This window comes from Choloepus didactylus, chromosome 9 (assembly GCF_015220235.1).
Source record: "Choloepus didactylus isolate mChoDid1 chromosome 9, mChoDid1.pri, whole genome shotgun sequence".
Classification (NCBI taxonomy): Eukaryota; Metazoa; Chordata; class Mammalia; order Pilosa; family Megalonychidae; genus Choloepus; species Choloepus didactylus.
The window spans coordinates 112,551,045-112,567,160 of record NC_051315.1 but is presented as its reverse complement, the minus strand read 5'-3'; the positions used below and the strand labels follow the sequence as shown (position 1 = coordinate 112,567,160).

The window sequence follows — 16,116 nt, the reverse complement described above, 5'->3', positions numbered from 1 at the left end:
ACAGATGAAAAATGCCCACCCAGAGCCTGGTAAATGGATGTTGTCAGTGATATTTATGTGCTCTTTATTTATTTCATTATTTATTCCCCATAATAAACTCAGGTGTCAATACCATTCACCTTGTACAAGTAGGGAGGCTAAGGCCCAGAGAGGTTAAGAAGTTTACCAAAGGTCACACAGCACATGGAATATGGAGTCACCCCCATATGTCTGACTCCAAAGTCTGTGCTCCTTACAGTGTCACAGTGCCCCTCTCCCAGACTCCACAATCCCTAACCACACCTCACTCCTTTCCTGTGTCCTCTCCCATCCCCAGTATGCCTCTGCCCCAGCCCCAAATCTAGCCTGCTGTGCTCCCTTCTTTCTGCACTTTGGTTCTGAACTTCTTTCAGCAGGGCCTTAGGTTGAGTGTTCGGGGGATGCAGGCGGGGCCAAGGGGTGGGTGAAACCCCGCAGCCCCCGCCTGGAGCTGGAGCCTTTATTCTCCCTCTCTCCCCTCCTGCCCCCACCAGCGAGGCAACTGAGGGCACTGCGGCCTCTGGAGGATGTGACTGTCAACGAGGGGGGCAGCGCCACTTTCCTGATGGAGCTGTCCCAGGAGGGCGTGGCCGGGGAGTGGGCCCGGGGTGGAGTCCGGCTGCATCCGGGGCCCAAGTGCCACATTCACGCAGAGGGCCACACCCACCGCCTGGAACTCAGCGGCCTGGGCTGTGCCGACGCCGGCTGCGTCTCCTTCACCGCAGATTCCTTGCGCTGTGCAGCCAGACTCACCGTGAGAGGTGCGGCCTCTGGGACCGCCGCCTGCCTGCTGACCTGGGGCTCCGCTAACCACCCTGGGTGTGTTTCTACTGATACCACTGCACATGTCCCCACTCACCGTGCCTGTCCCAGCGTGGCCCTCACCCGCCTGCCAGAGTGTGACTCGCCTGCCCCTTTGGCCCATGGGGTCCCCCATGACAGCCCTCCCTGAGGGTGGGGCCTCTGACCACTCTGGTCCCTATGAGCCACTGGCCATACCTGCCTATGGGTGACTCCGCTAGCAGCTCTGCTTCAGTGTCCTCCATTTTTGCTTCCAGCTCCAGTGTGTTCCCCACTGACCCTGCCTGCTCTAGGGTCCCGCTTCTTGCTCTCTGAACCCACTGTGTCATCCCCTCACCTCCCACCCCCCCACCCCCGCCGGGCTAGTATTTCCTAATGCCACTCCAGCCAAGTATGTCCCCCACTGAGCCTGCCTGCCAGGTGACACTGTCTTCCTATAGGTGACCCCGCTGGCATCTCTAACCCCAGTTTCCCCCCATGACCCTTTGGCCCCAACATGTCCCCCACTGACCATATTAAAGTGTGACTCCAGCCAGCCACTCCTGCCCATTAACCCCTCTGGCCCCACTGTGTCCCCCACTGACCAGCTGGCCCAGCATATCCCTCATGGACTAGTGCCTCCACTGCTCACTTTGTCTTAAGTTTCCACTGCCGACCCCTCTCACCCAAGAATGTCCTCCTTGTCTCTGTGATCTGAGTCCCCATCCTGCCCTCACCTCTGCTCCCTGTGCTCTGCCTGCTCTCTCCCATCCCCAGAGGCCCCAGTGACCATTGTGCGGGGGCCACAGGACCTAGAGGTGACAGAGGGAGACACAGCTACATTCGAATGTGAGCTTTCCCAGGCCTTGGCTGATGTCACCTGGGAGAAGGTCAGAACCCAGTCCAGACTACCCTGCATGATAATACTAACAAGAAGCCCAAACAGAAACAACTAATTCTCATTGAGCCAGCACCTAGTGCTGTGCTCAGATTCACATTACTCCTCCAATCCTTACAACATCCCTATGAGATAGGTCTGGTTATCACCATACTATCCACGAGGAAACTGAGGCACTGTGGGGTGAAGTTACTCTCCCAGAGGGAGAGGCGGAGCCTATCTTTGAATCCAAGCTGATGAAATTCAAGAATCGGCTCTCATGCCCTGCGTGGTGGTAGGTGGCTCTGGGCTTCCCATGCCCGTGGCACCCCTTCTCGGCCCTAATGTCCTCAAACAAGTAACATCTACCCAGTGACTCCTGGCGCGGCCCGGAAGGCACGCGACCACAGCCCTAGCCCCGGCGGGGCTCCAGCCTGGGGACACAAGACCCGGCAGGCCCGCATAGACGCGCCTCGAGACCGCTGAGCACCAACAGAGGGCGCTGCCGCCTCTCAGGGCCGCGGCCCCCGTTGCACCGCCGGACTCGCCCCCCACCCTCCATTCCCTCCGCTAGGATGGGCGCGCGCTCGCCCCCAGCCCTCAGGTCAGGCTCCAGGCCCTCGGCACGCGCCGCCTTCTGCAGCTGCGGCACTGCGACCCATTGGACGCCGGGACCTACAGCTGCGTGGTGAGGACGGCCCGTGCGGGACCCGTCCGCCTGACTGTGCGCGGTGGGTCTGGGGCGACACAGGGGCCGGGCACTGCCTAGGGCGCACGGGTTGTGGAGTAGACCTTGCGGGGGCCGGATCCCGGGTGCTTCCAGGGCGAGGGGCGGGGCGGGGGCGTGGTCAGGCAACGCCCCCTTCCGCCCCGCCTCACGCTCCCGGCTCCGCCCAGAGCGCACAGTGTCTGTCCTCTCCGAGCTCCGGTCGGTGCGCTCTCGGGAAGGCGACAGCGCCACATTCCAGTGCACGGTGTCGGAGGCCGAGACCACGGGGAGCTGGCAGCTCGGAGGCCGTCCGCTGAAACAGGGAGGCCGCGTCCGCATCCGACAGGAAGGTCTGGCCGCCTTTCTGTCCTCTCCAGCCTCTGGCTACCCCGCCCGGCTCAGACAGACCCCGCCCTACTAGGATTAGCCCCGCCTCCGGCCCGAATGGGTTCCGCCCCACAGCCCAAGGAGACTCACCTCCGGGTCTTTCCCCGCCCCCAGCTCTGAGCCCTCGATCCGGAGCAGCTCGTCTTTCCCCTCGGCATCTCTGCCCCGCCCACCCCGGTGCACACTTGGCGCATCCGAATCGACCCTTGGGCCAGCTCCGGCCCCGCCCTCACCCCCCAACCCTCCCCCAAGGCGGCTCCGGCTTCGCTAGCATCCGCCCCTGCTTCACTCCCAGGGAAGAAACACCTTCTGGTGCTGAGCGAGCTGCGCGCCGAGGACGCGGGTGAAGTTCGCTTCCAGGCCGGACCCGCCCAGTCTGCGGCTCAGCTGGAGGTGGAGGGTAAGCCACTGGGGTGGAGGCGGCCGGGGGTGGGCATCGCCTCCCGTCCTAGAACTGGCGGGCTGGTGGCTGGTCCTAGGAGCTCTGCCTTCCCTCTTCCCAAGGAGAACCCCTCCTGGGGCGGGTCGCCGAGGGCCGCGCCTTTCCCGGAGCGGAGGGGGGAGGGGGAGACTTGGGCTGAGGGTATAGAGTTACGGGACGTGGCCTAGAGGGCTGAGACCAGGAGTGGAGGGTGCCGGGAGGGCAGATGTGCCTCTTCTCCCGGGAGTCCGGCGAATCCCCATTAACTTAAGCCCCGCCCCTCATCCCCAGCACTGCCTCTCCAGATGTGCCGCCGGCCCCCTCGCGAGAAGACAGTTCTGGTGGGCCGTCGGGCTGTGCTGGAGGTGACTGTGTCCCGTTCGGGGGGCCATGTGTGCTGGCTGCGGGAAGGGGTCGAGCTGTGCCCGGGAGACAAGTATGAGCTGCGCAGCCACGGCCCCACCCACAGCCTGGTCATCCATGACGTGCGACCTGAGGACCAAGGCACCTACTGCTGCCAGGCCGGCCAGGACAGCGCCCACACTCGGCTGCTGGTGGAGGGTGAGTCAAGGCGACTGGGCAGAGGTCAGAAGGGCCCTCGCTGGGCAGGAAGGAGAGGGCACCCGGGAGCCGGTGGGCTGAGGCACAACTAAGGGAGGTTGCCAGAACTTGGAATTGCAAGTCTGTAATGAGATGTGTTGGAGTGGGGGATAGAGGTTGGCCACACCCATCTTTCTATGCCCGTTCCTGTCCCAGCTCTTCTCATGCCCTCCTGCTTCAACTCTGTTTGTCCCTCCTGAACCCCCCTTTTCTATCCTGGTTCCTCTCCTTCCCACCAATCCCCCTGATCTGTGCCCCCTGCCAGCCCCTCACTTCCTTCCTGCTCTGCCCAGCTGGCTCCTGTCCATCTCAGTGAATTCAACACTGGGCAGAGGGCTTCTGAGCTAGTCCCATTTCTTTCCTCTTCTGCATAGGAGATGCCCCACCCTCCACCCCACATCCCTGTATTCCCTTCAGATGCTGTGCCTTGCCCACCGCTAACCTGACCTCCACCTTCCAGGCTCTACAGATAGTCCTCACAGTGGCTCAGAAAAAGTGGGGCAGAGGGTGAAGACCCAGCTCTCCCTATATGGGGGCCCCAGTTCAGCCAGGGGAGAGGAAGGTGGTACCCACTCTCTCCCCAGCCCCACATGGAGTCATTCCTCTGCAGGTAGCTAGGAAGACCGAACCGGGCCAGGCGGGTGTCCTCGGACAGCTTGGAAGGCACATGCCCTTACCCAGGTTGGGGTGGGGGCAGGGGAAAGAGGTGTCAGGAGACAATAAACATGGTACAGCCCCTTTCCCTGCCTCTGTGTGATGTGGAAAGCAGACCCTTCCTGGAGTATCACCAAGGACCAAGGGCTGCCATGGAAGTGCCAGCCACGGAAGACTACCGTCAGAGGCCATGCAGTTTGGCACGTTTATAAAAGATTTGTAAAAGAGGGTGGGGTGGGGGGGAGACAGAAGCATGAGGTGTCTGGGGTGATATGACAGACACCACACATGCACCGTGCACTTAAATCCCCTCCCTCCAACCCAGCTCAGAGCAGCACCTCCACCCCCATCCCCTGCCACTGCCCTCTGGGGCTGGTGGCTTTGCAGAGGACAGGGGACCCGGGTGAGGGGTGCTACAGTTTGCCCCGTAGATGAGAACGAGAACCCTTAGATGCAGAGTCTGCTTGAGGTGGGGAGAGATGGAGGAGAAGGCAGGCCCCCTCCACTTAGACATGCAGGAGAGTGGGCCATGGACCCCAGCAGTGGGAGAGATGGACCAACCTTGGAGAAATCTAAGGCAAGGGTCCCAATGGCTCCTCCAAGCCCACACCCCCCATACACACAGGCAACACACTCACAACCCTGAGCAACCCCAACGGGATTCACACCCTGTGTCCCTTGGGAGCTTATGAGGGGGCTTCCCTCTCATGCCAGGCTTAGCCTCAGCCTCCCCAGGGTGGGAAGAGGGACAGCCAAGGGCCACAGGGCCAGGACAGCTGGGCAGTGGCCCAAGAGTCCTCTCCAAGCTGGCAGAGCTGGTGACTGCAGAGTCTAGGCAGGTGGGGAGCAGCTATACTGCTATACCCGCACCGGGGGGCCCGAGCAGGCTGTCAGTGGCCCCTGAGACCCATACTCATAGTCCGCATCTGTGGGCGAGGTCATGAAGGAGCTCAGTGAGCTCCCCGTCTGCCGGTCCCGGAAACTCTGGATGTAGCTCTGTGGAGGAACAAACAGGTGTGAGTCCCACTGCACACCACTGCCTTCTTGAAAGCCATTTCGGGCAGTCCTCCTCTCCCTGCACCCCTGCCTGCCTGAGACTCACCCCAGACAGCCATAGACCCAGGGCCTCACCACCCCATAGTCCACAGCCCTGAGACCCCAGCCCATACCACTGCCCACTGATAATCCATACACAGGACACCCCTCCCCCAATCCCAGAGCTGGACCCACCAGGCTCCTGGTGCAGGGTTCTGAAGGGTGGACAAACATTAGGCCTTCTAGACTGACCAGCCCCTGGGGAAGGTCCTGTCTTACTTGAACAGAGTCCACACATTCCATCTTTCCCGTTCCGGCTGGAGGGGCTTGGGGCGCTCACCGGGGAGAGGATGTCGCCATCAAAGCGTTTGATGGGCACTGGCCTGCGCCGATAAGCAGGGTCGGGGGGACCGGGCCTTGGAGGTGCCCGGGAGCCTCGAGAGGGAGCCCGCAGGGGCCTCTTCTTCCGCCGCTTCTCTTTGCGGTCTTCCTGCTGCCGAATCCGCATCAGCTGCACACGGCGTCGCTGCCGGCTGATGACCACTGTGAGCAGAGGGGCAAAGGGTGTTGGAATCACCCCTAAGCCTCCATCTCTCACCCCACCCTAGGGGCTTCCAGATTGCCCCTGGCTGTGGCTCCCCCTCACCTCTGCTTCCTTTCCTGGTCTCCTACCTCCCAGATGAGACTCCCATGGTTCCTGGATTTCCAGGGGAGTTACCCTCCCTGCACCCCAGCTGTCCTTCCTCTTCCGATCACCTAGGCCAGCCACCATCACCTCTCAACTGGACAACTATAGCTGCTTCCTAACTGCTTTCCCCCCTTATACTCTTGTCTCCTATTCAACAGCCAGAATGAGCATCCCAAATACTAAATTAGATTGTATCCTCCCCTGCTTTAAGCCCTCCAATGGCATCTCATTGCCCTTCTAATAAATTCCAGAGTCTTCACTGTGGCCCAGAGGGACCAGACCATTGCCCAACTCCTGTCCCGCACACCCCACACTCCAGCCCCATTCCTCCAACCATCCAAGCTCATTCCTTTCTCGGGGCCCTCGCCCATGCGTCCCTCCTCTCTAGTTCTGCATGGCCAGCTCCCCAGCCTTTGGATCTCTTAAATGTCACCTCCTCCAAGTGGCCTTTCTTGATCACCCTATCAATAATGGCCCCCCTAAGGTCCCTCTTTCATATTTTATGGTATCTCTTTCATAGCACTCCATTAACTGAAACTGTCCTGCTTGTCTACATGTCAATTTTCTGCCCCCCCCCCCCCACACCCTCTCCCCTTCTCTGAATGTAAACCCATAAGGGCTGGGGGCTTCTCTCTGCTGGAACCTCAGTACCTGGAATGGAGTTGGCACACAGCCAATGTTCTGTACATCATTACAGAATAAATGATAGCATTTTGGTCTTATCCTCCCAGGCCCTGAGCAATCTGGCTCTCACGCCCCACCAAGGCTTCTGTGGCTTCAGTGTGAAGCCTCTGTCCTTCACTCCCCAAATGCTTAGCCCCCACCCCCATCCCTGCCCACCCTGGCCTGTGTCCTCTCACCTTCTGTGTGGGAGTCCCCCTCAGCCGTCACCCGCCACTGCACCAGAACGCCCATCAGACTGAGTAGGGGCCAGAGTGCCAGCAGGGCCCAGCTCCTCCAGCAGAGGGGAGGCACAGGGGCGGCCCGGAGCCGCTCCACTGCATAGCGTCCCAGCAGCAGCAGCTCAGCAAAGTAATCAGCAGCAGTGGCAATGAGTGCAGCACCGGTCACGGCAGTGGCCAGGGTGGTGAGTGGGCGGGGCCAGCGCAGAGTGAGCAGGGCGCAGAGCAGGCCGCCCCCCAACAGCAGCCCCAGTGGTCCCCACACGGAGCCTGGCTGGTAGTAGGGCGCGGAGGCCAGGAGGGCGGCGGCGGCCAGCAGCAGACCGAGCAGCAGCCCCACCAGGAAGAGGCCCACACTGCGCACCAGCATGGCCACCAGCCCGCAGAGCAGCCCGATGCCCAGCGCGATGCCTGCGCTCGCCCCAGCACTCAGCTGTGTCTCCAGCACCCGCTCCCGGTAACACAGCAGGAAGATGACCACCGAGCCAAACAGCAACCCAGTGAGGAAGAGCACTGCCTTGAAGCAGCGGTAACCTGCAGGGGAACAGGGGCCAGGGAGGGCCAGAATGAGGTCATCTGCTGGAGGGAGGAGGTCAGAGGGGTCAGGGACATGGGAGCACAGGGAAACCAGAGACAAGGACACAAAGATCAGAGAGTCAGGGATGGGGCCATTGAGGTCAGCGGATGTCAGAGAGATAGTCACAGGGTCACTGGGGGTCACTGGGAAAGCAGAGACAGAGTCATTGAGATAAGAGGGTTAGGATCTTTTAGGGTCAGAAGTGGCAGAAATAGATCCCTGGAATTGAGAGTGAATTGCTGATAGGGTCATTGGGGTCTTTGGGATCCTAGGGACCAGGGAAGTAAGTCCTTGGAGTCATGAGGGGGATCAACAACAGTCATTGGGATTTGGGGTGAGGGAGTGTTCAGAGAGATGAGATATTTGGAAGTCAGAAGAAAAAAAACCAGGGAAACAGGGATCAAAGGGGTCTTTGAGGAGTTGCAGAAGGTCATAAATGTGATGTCACTGCGAGGCTACAAAGAGAACGAGAAGCAGGATCACTGGTGAGGGGGGCTCTGGAAGATGAAGTCTTTGCAAGTCAGGGGAATTGTTAGAGGTGGAGTCATGAAAGTTTTAAAGGGTTTCTGAGAGGGGAACACTGAGATCAGGGAAATGGGATCACTGGAGATCATAGTGGGGGGGGCAATCAGAAATCGGGTCATAGGAATCAGGGAGTTACAGGTAACAAGGGATCGGAGATAGGAGGAACAGAGAGGGCCATAAGGATGGAAGATAGTGAGATAATTGGAGGGAGGTGGTTGGAGGTCACTAGGGCTTACAAGGGGTTATAGGAAATCAAGGAGGATTATAGGGAAAATGGTGGTTGTGGAGTTTGAAGAAAATGGAAGTTGTAGGGCTAATGGGATACCTGGAAGGGTGACAGAGAGATAGATCTTCAGCTGTCGGGAAGACAAAAGTCAGAGATGCGGGTGAAGGGGTCAGGTGGAGCCAAAGAGAGAGGTCATAAAGAGGAAATTTGGTTCTAGGGGTGTGGGAAAGCATCAAGGTCCAGGAAGTTCTGAGGTCAGAGAGGAGTAGGGCATAGATGAAGCCAAGAGTCTGGGAGTGGGGCCATTCAAGGCAAGTGGGTGTCAGAGTAGCCCTGGAGAGGGAGTATGAGGCTACATTGAACACCATGCAGAGGGAGAGGGTATGGACAATGGAGGGGGTGAGGTGGAACAGATTCCTTGGACACCCAGGCTGTGTCCCAAAACCCTTTGCGGGGGAAGGGGCACATCCACCTGCTCACTCTGCAGTTGTTCAGCTTTAGAATTTCGGGATAGAAGGGGAGGGGCCATCTGGTTCCCATCCCTGCCTACCCAGTGATTCTGGATGGTGCTGTGGAGGCTGCAGAGTCCAAGTTTCACCCACCTCTTGCCTAACCTGAAACCCAGAGTTCTCAGTTTCCTTTGCCCCCACTGCTTCCAGCCTCCTGGTGGCTTCCCTTGGGCCCTTAGCCCATCAAGCCCACTCCTCTCTCTAAAGTCCTGTAACTCTAGCTATAGAGTTACTGGGGACTTAATACCAGGCAGCCACTAGTTCATATGGTACTTATGTGCAAAGTAAAGGTGTGCCTTCCTCTAGGCCAAAGCAGCTCTGTACTGAGGCCCAGAGTCTGGCAAGCAGAGAATGGGCTGGATTTTTTCCCCAGTTGCCTATTCAACTGATCTCCCTTGTGCCGTACACATCCGGTACAACTGTTCATAACAGCACTGATCACTGGATCCTGCCTTGTAGGCGATCTTCATGTGTGTGACTACCATCCAGCCTCCATCCAGCCAACTCTAAGATACATCACAAGTGTGGGTGTTCCAGGAGCTTCCTCCCCACCAGACAATAAGCCCTCAAAGGAGGGGTGTCCACATCATGCCATGTTTATTTGCCCCACTAATTGTTCTCAGTGCCTACCTCTCACAGTGACCCAAACACTACCATCTTCACCACCATAGATACTGTTTCTTACAAAAACCCTATGTGAAACAATACCACTGTCCCCACTGTAAAGATGAGAAAACAGGTTCAGACAGGTTATAATGTGCCCAAGACATCACAATCACTAAAGTGCAAGGCCAGGTTCAGACTCAAGAGTGCCCAATTTAAAAACGTGTGTTCTTTAGAATTTAGAAACAAGAGCGGGATGAAAGAGAGACATAGTTATTTATTGAGGGGAGGGAGTTCTGGAGATTTGGGGTATCCCAGTAAAAGAACTCAGGGAAGCAGTGGGGAGCCCAGGTGAGGAATGAGATGGGGATCTCACCAAAGAAGCAGTAGACGACTCCAAACAGACAGCACATGAGGCAGATGAGGGCCGGCAGCGCCTGGTACCTGCGCTCCAGGGGCTGCTCACAGGGTGCACCCCAGAAGGCATCATCTGGCTCAGGGGGCAGCAGCTGGAACCGCAGCGTCGCCACAGTGCCTGGCATAGTGCTGGGAAGGGAAGGGAGTCACTCTCCCAAGTCAGCCTAACAGGAAGTTGGGGTCAAGGAGGAGTCATGGGTCCCCATTGGGATGGGGGCGGGCAGGAGTGGGAGTGAAAGAACTAGGCAAGGACACAGTGAACAAAGGAGGGGTGTCCACATCATGCAGTTCTGGAAGCATCCCTGGAGACATAGGGGATCAGAAGAGCCTGGCTAGACGTGGCTGGGATGAAGAAGTTAAAAAGGGGACTGGGTGTGGGAGAGATGAGGGCTGTGTGCTGCTGGCGACGGAGGCAGCCAGGAGACTAGTATGTGGGCGGCCAGGTCTGGGATTGTTCAAGATCTACCTGGGCTGGAAGCGACCTGAGCTTCTGAGCTGGAGAGGTGGTGCCGGGTCCGGAGGGTCCGGGGACGCTGGGAGCCAGAGGCCTCAACTGACTGAGGTCCGGGGAAAGTCCGCGGTGCAAGGAAGGGGGCTGCTTGGCCGAAGGGACCTGGCTCTGCGCGGCGGCGGCGGCGCTGCTCCGCCTTCGACACCGGCTGGCACTCCAGTCCCGAGGCGTCCGGGCACTCGGGCTGGGGCTGGAGAAAGGAAAGGAGCAGGAGCAGGGGCTCAGGCCGCCCCGGAGCCGCGGCCCCATGCCCTGAGACCGCCCGCGGCCTTCGGTGCTGATGGACAGCTCCGGCCTCTGCTCCTGACGTCACTCAGGGCGCACCATCCAGGCAGGGGCGGATTGCTTTGACGTCACCTGGGACGCACCAACCACACCGAGCGGAGACCGCGGACTCCACCCCCCCCGACGTCTCCCACCCTCGCACTGAGGAGGGGGCACTTCCGGGGGTCCTTCCCCTTTAACCTCTCCTCCTCCTCCCTTCCCGGTAGCTGGAGCCTGAGACTCCGCCCCGGGGGCCGGGCCCGCGTAGTGACACGTCGGACAGCGGCAGCCGCCGGGAGGCTCCGGCACCGAGGGCAGGGTCTCCTTGCGGGGCACCGAGCGGCAGCTGGAGGCAGATCGGAACGAGGCCCAGGGGGTCCGGCTCGGGTCCCGGGCTCTGCTCGGCGGGGAAGGAGCGGGCCCGCCCGCTTGGCCCGGACCCTCTGGATCCGCCCCCTTCCCGGTCCCGCCCCCTCGGAGCCTCCCTCGGCTGCCCTGGGGCTGCGCCGGGGCCGGGGGCCGCGGTCCCGGCGCCATGCGGGCATCGCTGCTGCTGTCGGTGCTGCGGCCCGCGGGGCCCGTGGCCGTGGGCATCTCCCTGGGCTTCACCCTCAGCCTGCTCAGCGTCACCTGGGTGGAGGAGCCGTGCGGTCCAGGGCCGCCCCAGCCCGGAGACTCCGAGCTGCCGCCGCGCGGCAACACCAACGCGGCGCGCCGGCCCAACTCGGTGCAGCCCGGCGCGGAGCGTGAGAGGCCCGGGGTCGGCGCCGGGGAGAACTGGGAGCCGCGTGTCCTGCCCTACCGCCCCGCGCAGCCCGGCCAGGCAGCCAAAAAGGCCGTCCGGTAAGGCTCAGCCCCGCTCCTCCCCCTAGGCACGGGCCGGGGCGCGCGCGCCGGGGAGGCCGCCGCGGGCCGAGTCAGGCTCCGGAAGGAAGGGGCTGGCCGGCCAGGAAGTCTTTGGGCCCTGATAACTTCCGATGGCCCTGCTTCCCTGGGAGCCGTGGGGCCGGTCTGAGGCCCTGCCGGGCTGGGCCGAGCATGCCTGCCTCTGTCCTAAACAGGCTCGATCCAATGATCTTCCAAAGATTCTCTCAGCTTCCTAGCTGGGCTGTTGGGATGGGAAATTGGACTGGTATATAGAGTGGGAGTATAGAAGAGGGAAAGAGAAAGGAGCAAACTAGGATTTACCTGGATTTCTTCTTCCTGGGTGGGTTACAAGGGCAACCTGGAGGTGAGGTGGTGAGGGGGTACCCATCCCATAACGCCTCTGCTGATGAGTTTAAATGATTTCTTCTAAGCAACATTGGGTTCAAATTCCAGTTCTGCACTTACCTTTTGCATTACCACAGATTAAGTAGGTTACCGGGACCCTTGAGCCCCATACTGCCCCTCCTCCAAGCACACTCAGTGCATTCCTATACAGATATTCTTTTACATCATCTGTGTGATGTATTTGTGGTTTGGCTTAATAGCATTTTAATCTAGAGGTAAGTATACATGTGGTTTATGGGGTACCTACCAAGTGCCAAGCTTGTCCAAGTGTTTTAAATAGATACGACCACCCCCATTTTACAGAGGAAGCTACTGAGGCTCAGATGGGTTAAATAACTTGCCTAACGACAGGTAACTACTAAATAGTGAAACCGGGAATCAAGTTGACATCGTAACTGTTATATCTGCATGGATATTGCCATCTCCCAAATGCAAAGCACTATGTAGGTAAGGCCGGTATTTTACTTACATCCTCATGGACTGTGGGAAAGAGGTGTTAGTCTTAATCTATTGGTAGGTGAGGAAACAGGCCCAGAGAGGACATGTGTTCTACCCCCACCCCCGTCTGCCCTGACGTCTTTTTGATAACCTTGTGCTGTCTCTTGCCCTAGGACCCGCTACATCAGCACGGAGCTGGGCATCAGGCAGAGGCTGCTCGTGGCGGTGCTGACCTCACAGGCCACGCTGCCCACTCTGGGCGTGGCCGTGAACCGCACGCTGGGGCACCGGCTCGAGCGTGTGGTGTTCCTGACTGGCTCGCGGGGCCGCCGGACACCGCCAGGTATGGCGGTGGTGACGCTGGGCGAGGAGCGGCCCATCGGGCACCTACACCTGGCGCTGCGCCACCTGCTGGAGCAGCACGGCGACGACTTTGACTGGTTCTTCCTAGTGCCCGACGCCACCTACACCGAGGCACACGGCCTGGCACGCTTAGCTGGCCACCTCAGCCTGGCCGCCGCTGCCCGCCTCTACCTGGGCCGGCCCCAGGACTTCATCGGCGGGGAGCCCGCCCCTGGCCGCTACTGCCACGGCGGCTTTGGGGTGCTGTTGTCGCGCACGCTACTGCAGCAGCTGCGCCCCCACCTGGAAGGTTGCCGCAATGACATCGTCAGTGCGCGCCCTGACGAGTGGCTGGGCCGCTGCATCCTGGATGCGACTGGGGTGGGCTGCACTGGCGACCATGAGGTGGGAAGATAAGCCACTCCACTGATGCCTTCTATCTGAGCTTGTGCACTTCCTCCTAAGAGGCAAGGGAGAGGCAGGCCTGGGTCTCCGTGCCGGTTGTGTCATTTTCTATTCCTGTGACTTTGGTAAATTACTACATTTCCTGAGCTTCAGAATCCTTGTCCAAACCAATGGAAGTAATTATTACTTGGGGTTGTTTTAAGGGTAAGAGAAAATAAGGAAGCCCAGCACACAGTAGGTGTTCAATGTTAGCTATTACTATTTTATTTGCACTCCTGGACAGCTCTGTGAGATGGGGCAGGACTAGGCATGGCCATTTCACAAATGAGCTAGGGGCTTGTCCAAGGTCACATGAACTGGTCAGGGCAGACTTGAACCCACAAGACTCTGAATCCAAGTCCACAACAGATCATAGGATGGGAAGATAAGATACTTCACTATGAGGCGAGGAGGAAGAACATCTCATCATTTCCCCCATTATGGACCCCTTTCCTTCCTCTCCCCAGGGAGTACACTACAGCTATCTAGAGCTGAGTCCTGGAGGGGAGCCCATGCAAGAGGGGGACCCTCATTTCCGCAGCGCCCTGACAGCTCACCCTGTGCGTGACCCCGTGCATATGTACCAGCTGCACAAGGCTTTTGCCCGAGCTGAGCTGGAACGCACGTACCAGGAGATCCAGGAGTTGCAGGTATGGTCTGGGCTGGGGGCTGGGGGGAGGGGGTGTGGCTGGGCCCAGAGGTCTCAGAGACCCCAAGGGGATAAAAAGCCAGCACCATAATCACCAATAAACTGCTTCCCAGCGCATTTGTTTCTACTTTTCTCTGAGGAGTCCTTCCAGAAACTCCCCTTAAACTTTTAGGCTGCCTCCACCTGGGGAATGGGAGAAGGACAAGTGGGGGTCCTGAGGGAGGGGAACAGAAGTTGGCAGGGAACTAGAGACCCATCCTGAGAAGCGCCAGCTACATGCTGGCCCCCGTGGTCTCTGCCCTGCTCAAGGCTGGTCTCTCCGACCCAGTGGGAGATCCAGAACACCAGTCGTCTGGCAGCTGACGGGGAGCGGGCAGCTGCCTGGCCTGTGGGCATTCCGGCCCCATCCCGCCCAGCTTCCCGCTTTGAGGTGCTACGCTGGGACTACTTCACGGAGCAGCATGCTTTCTCCTGTGCCGATGGCTCGCCCCGCTGTCCACTGCAGGGGGCTGACCAGGCCGATGTGGCTGACGTTCTGGGGACAGCCCTGGAGGAGCTCAACCGCCGCTACCATCCAGCACTGCAGCTCCAGAAGCAGCAGCTGGTCAATGGCTACCGACGCTTTGATCCCACCCGGGGTATGGAGTACACACTGGACTTGCAACTGGAGGCGCTGACCCCCCAGGGCGGCCGCCGGCCCCTCACCCACCGGGTGCAGCTGCTCCGGCCACTGAGTCGGGTGGAGATCCTTCCCGTGCCCTATGTCACCGAGGCCTCCCGCCTCACCGTGCTGCTGCCTCTGACCGCAACCGAGTGTGACCTGGCCCCCGGCTTCCTGGAGGCCTTTGCCACTGCAGCCCTGGAGCCCGGCGATACCGCGGCAGCCCTGACCCTGCTCCTACTCTATGAGCCACGTCAGGCCCAGCGGGCAGCCCACGCCGATGTCTTTGCACCTGTCAAAGCCCACGTGGCAGAGCTGGAGCGGCGTTTCCCCGGTGCCCGGGTGCCCTGGCTCAGCGTGCAGACGGCCACACCCTCGCCACTGCGCCTCATGGACCTGCTCTCCAAGAAGCACCCCCTGGACACGCTGTTCCTGCTGGCTGGGCCAGACACGGTGCTCACGCCTGACTTCCTGAACCGCTGCCGCATGCATGCCATCTCCGGCTGGCAGGCCTTCTTTCCCATGCACTTCCAGGCCTTCCACCCAGCTGTGGCCCCACCCCAGGGCCCCGGGCCACCAGAGCTGGGCCGCGACACAGGCCACTTCGATCGCCAGGCGGCCAGCGAGGCCTGCTTCTACAACTCCGACTACGTGGCGGCCCGCGGGCGGCTGGCGGTAGCCTCGGAGCAGGAGGAGGAGCTGCTGGAGAGCCTGGACGCCTATGAGCTGTTCCTGCGCTTCTCAGGCCTGCACGTGCTACGGGCTGTGGAGCCCTCACTGCTGCAGCGCTACCGGGCCCCGACGTGCAGCGCGCGGCTCAGCGAGGACCTGTACCACCGCTGTCGCCAGAGCGCGCTCGAGGGCCTTGGCTCCCGCACCCAGCTGGCCATGCTGCTCTTTGAGCAGGAGCAGGGCAACAGCACCTGACCCGGTCCTGTGCTCCTGAGCCCTGGCATGGCCGCGGACCTCGCCGTTCCTCCCCAACAGCCCAGAGCCGCCTGCCAGCCTCGCTGGACAGGGCTGGCCGCAGCCTCAGGCCCCAGGGTGGCCCCTTGGCGCCTCTCAGTTCGGCTTGCTGGGGCCCAGGGCTCAGGACAAGCCCTGGGGGAGATGCCCTCAGAGCCACCCCCTTCTCGCCTCCAACCCTGTCTCCCTGTCCCCTTGACGCTGCTGTTTCAGGCTGTGGCCTCCGCGTATTTATGCAGTGCAGTCTACCTGACGCCAGCCAGCCTCCCGGGGTCGGGCCCTGGGGGCTGGGCTGTAGATCAGTTGTTGGGAAAGGAGGAGTTTAGAGAGGAGGGTGTGGGCTTCTTCTGGACCCTGACGAAGCTCCCTCTTTTAATAAACTGGCTGAGTGTAGACTAGTGATCCTGTGTGGTGGGCTGGGGGTGGGGGTGAGGGTGAGGATGGAAGCGTCCTTGTCCCTGCTGGGGCCTAGATTTCCTTTTACCAGGGACCCAGCGCCCAGCATGTGCTTGGTCACACATGCACACAAAAGTCTTTATGCCTCTTTATTCCCAATTTTGTAGCACTTTATAAAACCAGACTGGAAGAAGAGGGGCCTGAGAACGCCCCCTTCCCCATCCCCCGGGCTCAGCCAGCATCTG

The 16,116-nt window shown here is 60.1% G+C and overlaps 3 protein-coding genes across 4 annotated transcripts; 2 read left to right on the top strand and 1 right to left on the bottom strand.

Moving 5' to 3' along the window:
• Positions 1-419: 419 nt before the first annotated feature.
• On the top strand, positions 420-4,897 carry LOC119543833 (obscurin-like protein 1). The gene is made up of 9 exons (XM_037848674.1): positions 420-438; positions 513-779; positions 1,576-1,688; positions 2,192-2,363; positions 2,573-2,734; positions 3,067-3,171; positions 3,484-3,753; positions 4,407-4,473; positions 4,834-4,897. Exons 1-9 carry the CDS (start codon positions 420-422, stop codon positions 4,895-4,897), a joined length of 1,239 nt encoding a protein of 412 aa, XP_037704602.1.
• Positions 4,684-11,038, bottom strand: TMEM198 (transmembrane protein 198). The gene is made up of 5 exons (XM_037848879.1): positions 10,395-11,038; positions 9,888-10,057; positions 7,030-7,605; positions 5,822-6,024; positions 4,684-5,442 (listed from the first exon to the last, which is right to left on the bottom strand). Exons 2-5 carry the CDS (start codon positions 10,051-10,053, stop codon positions 5,305-5,307), a joined length of 1,083 nt encoding a protein of 360 aa, XP_037704807.1. The 5' UTR covers positions 10,054-10,057; positions 10,395-11,038; the 3' UTR covers positions 4,684-5,304.
• Positions 10,920-15,868, top strand: CHPF (chondroitin polymerizing factor). 2 transcript variants are annotated; one of them, XM_037848874.1, is made up of 4 exons: positions 10,920-11,546; positions 12,587-13,160; positions 13,667-13,849; positions 14,354-15,868. In XM_037848874.1, exons 1-4 carry the CDS (start codon positions 11,239-11,241, stop codon positions 15,434-15,436), a joined length of 2,148 nt encoding a protein of 715 aa, XP_037704802.1. In that variant the 5' UTR covers positions 10,920-11,238; the 3' UTR covers positions 15,437-15,868. The 2 variants fall into 2 exon arrangements, with proteins under 2 accessions (XP_037704802.1, XP_037704801.1); XM_037848873.1 differs by having other exon boundaries at positions 10,922-11,546; positions 14,177-15,868.
• Positions 15,869-16,116: the final 248 nt, after the last annotated feature.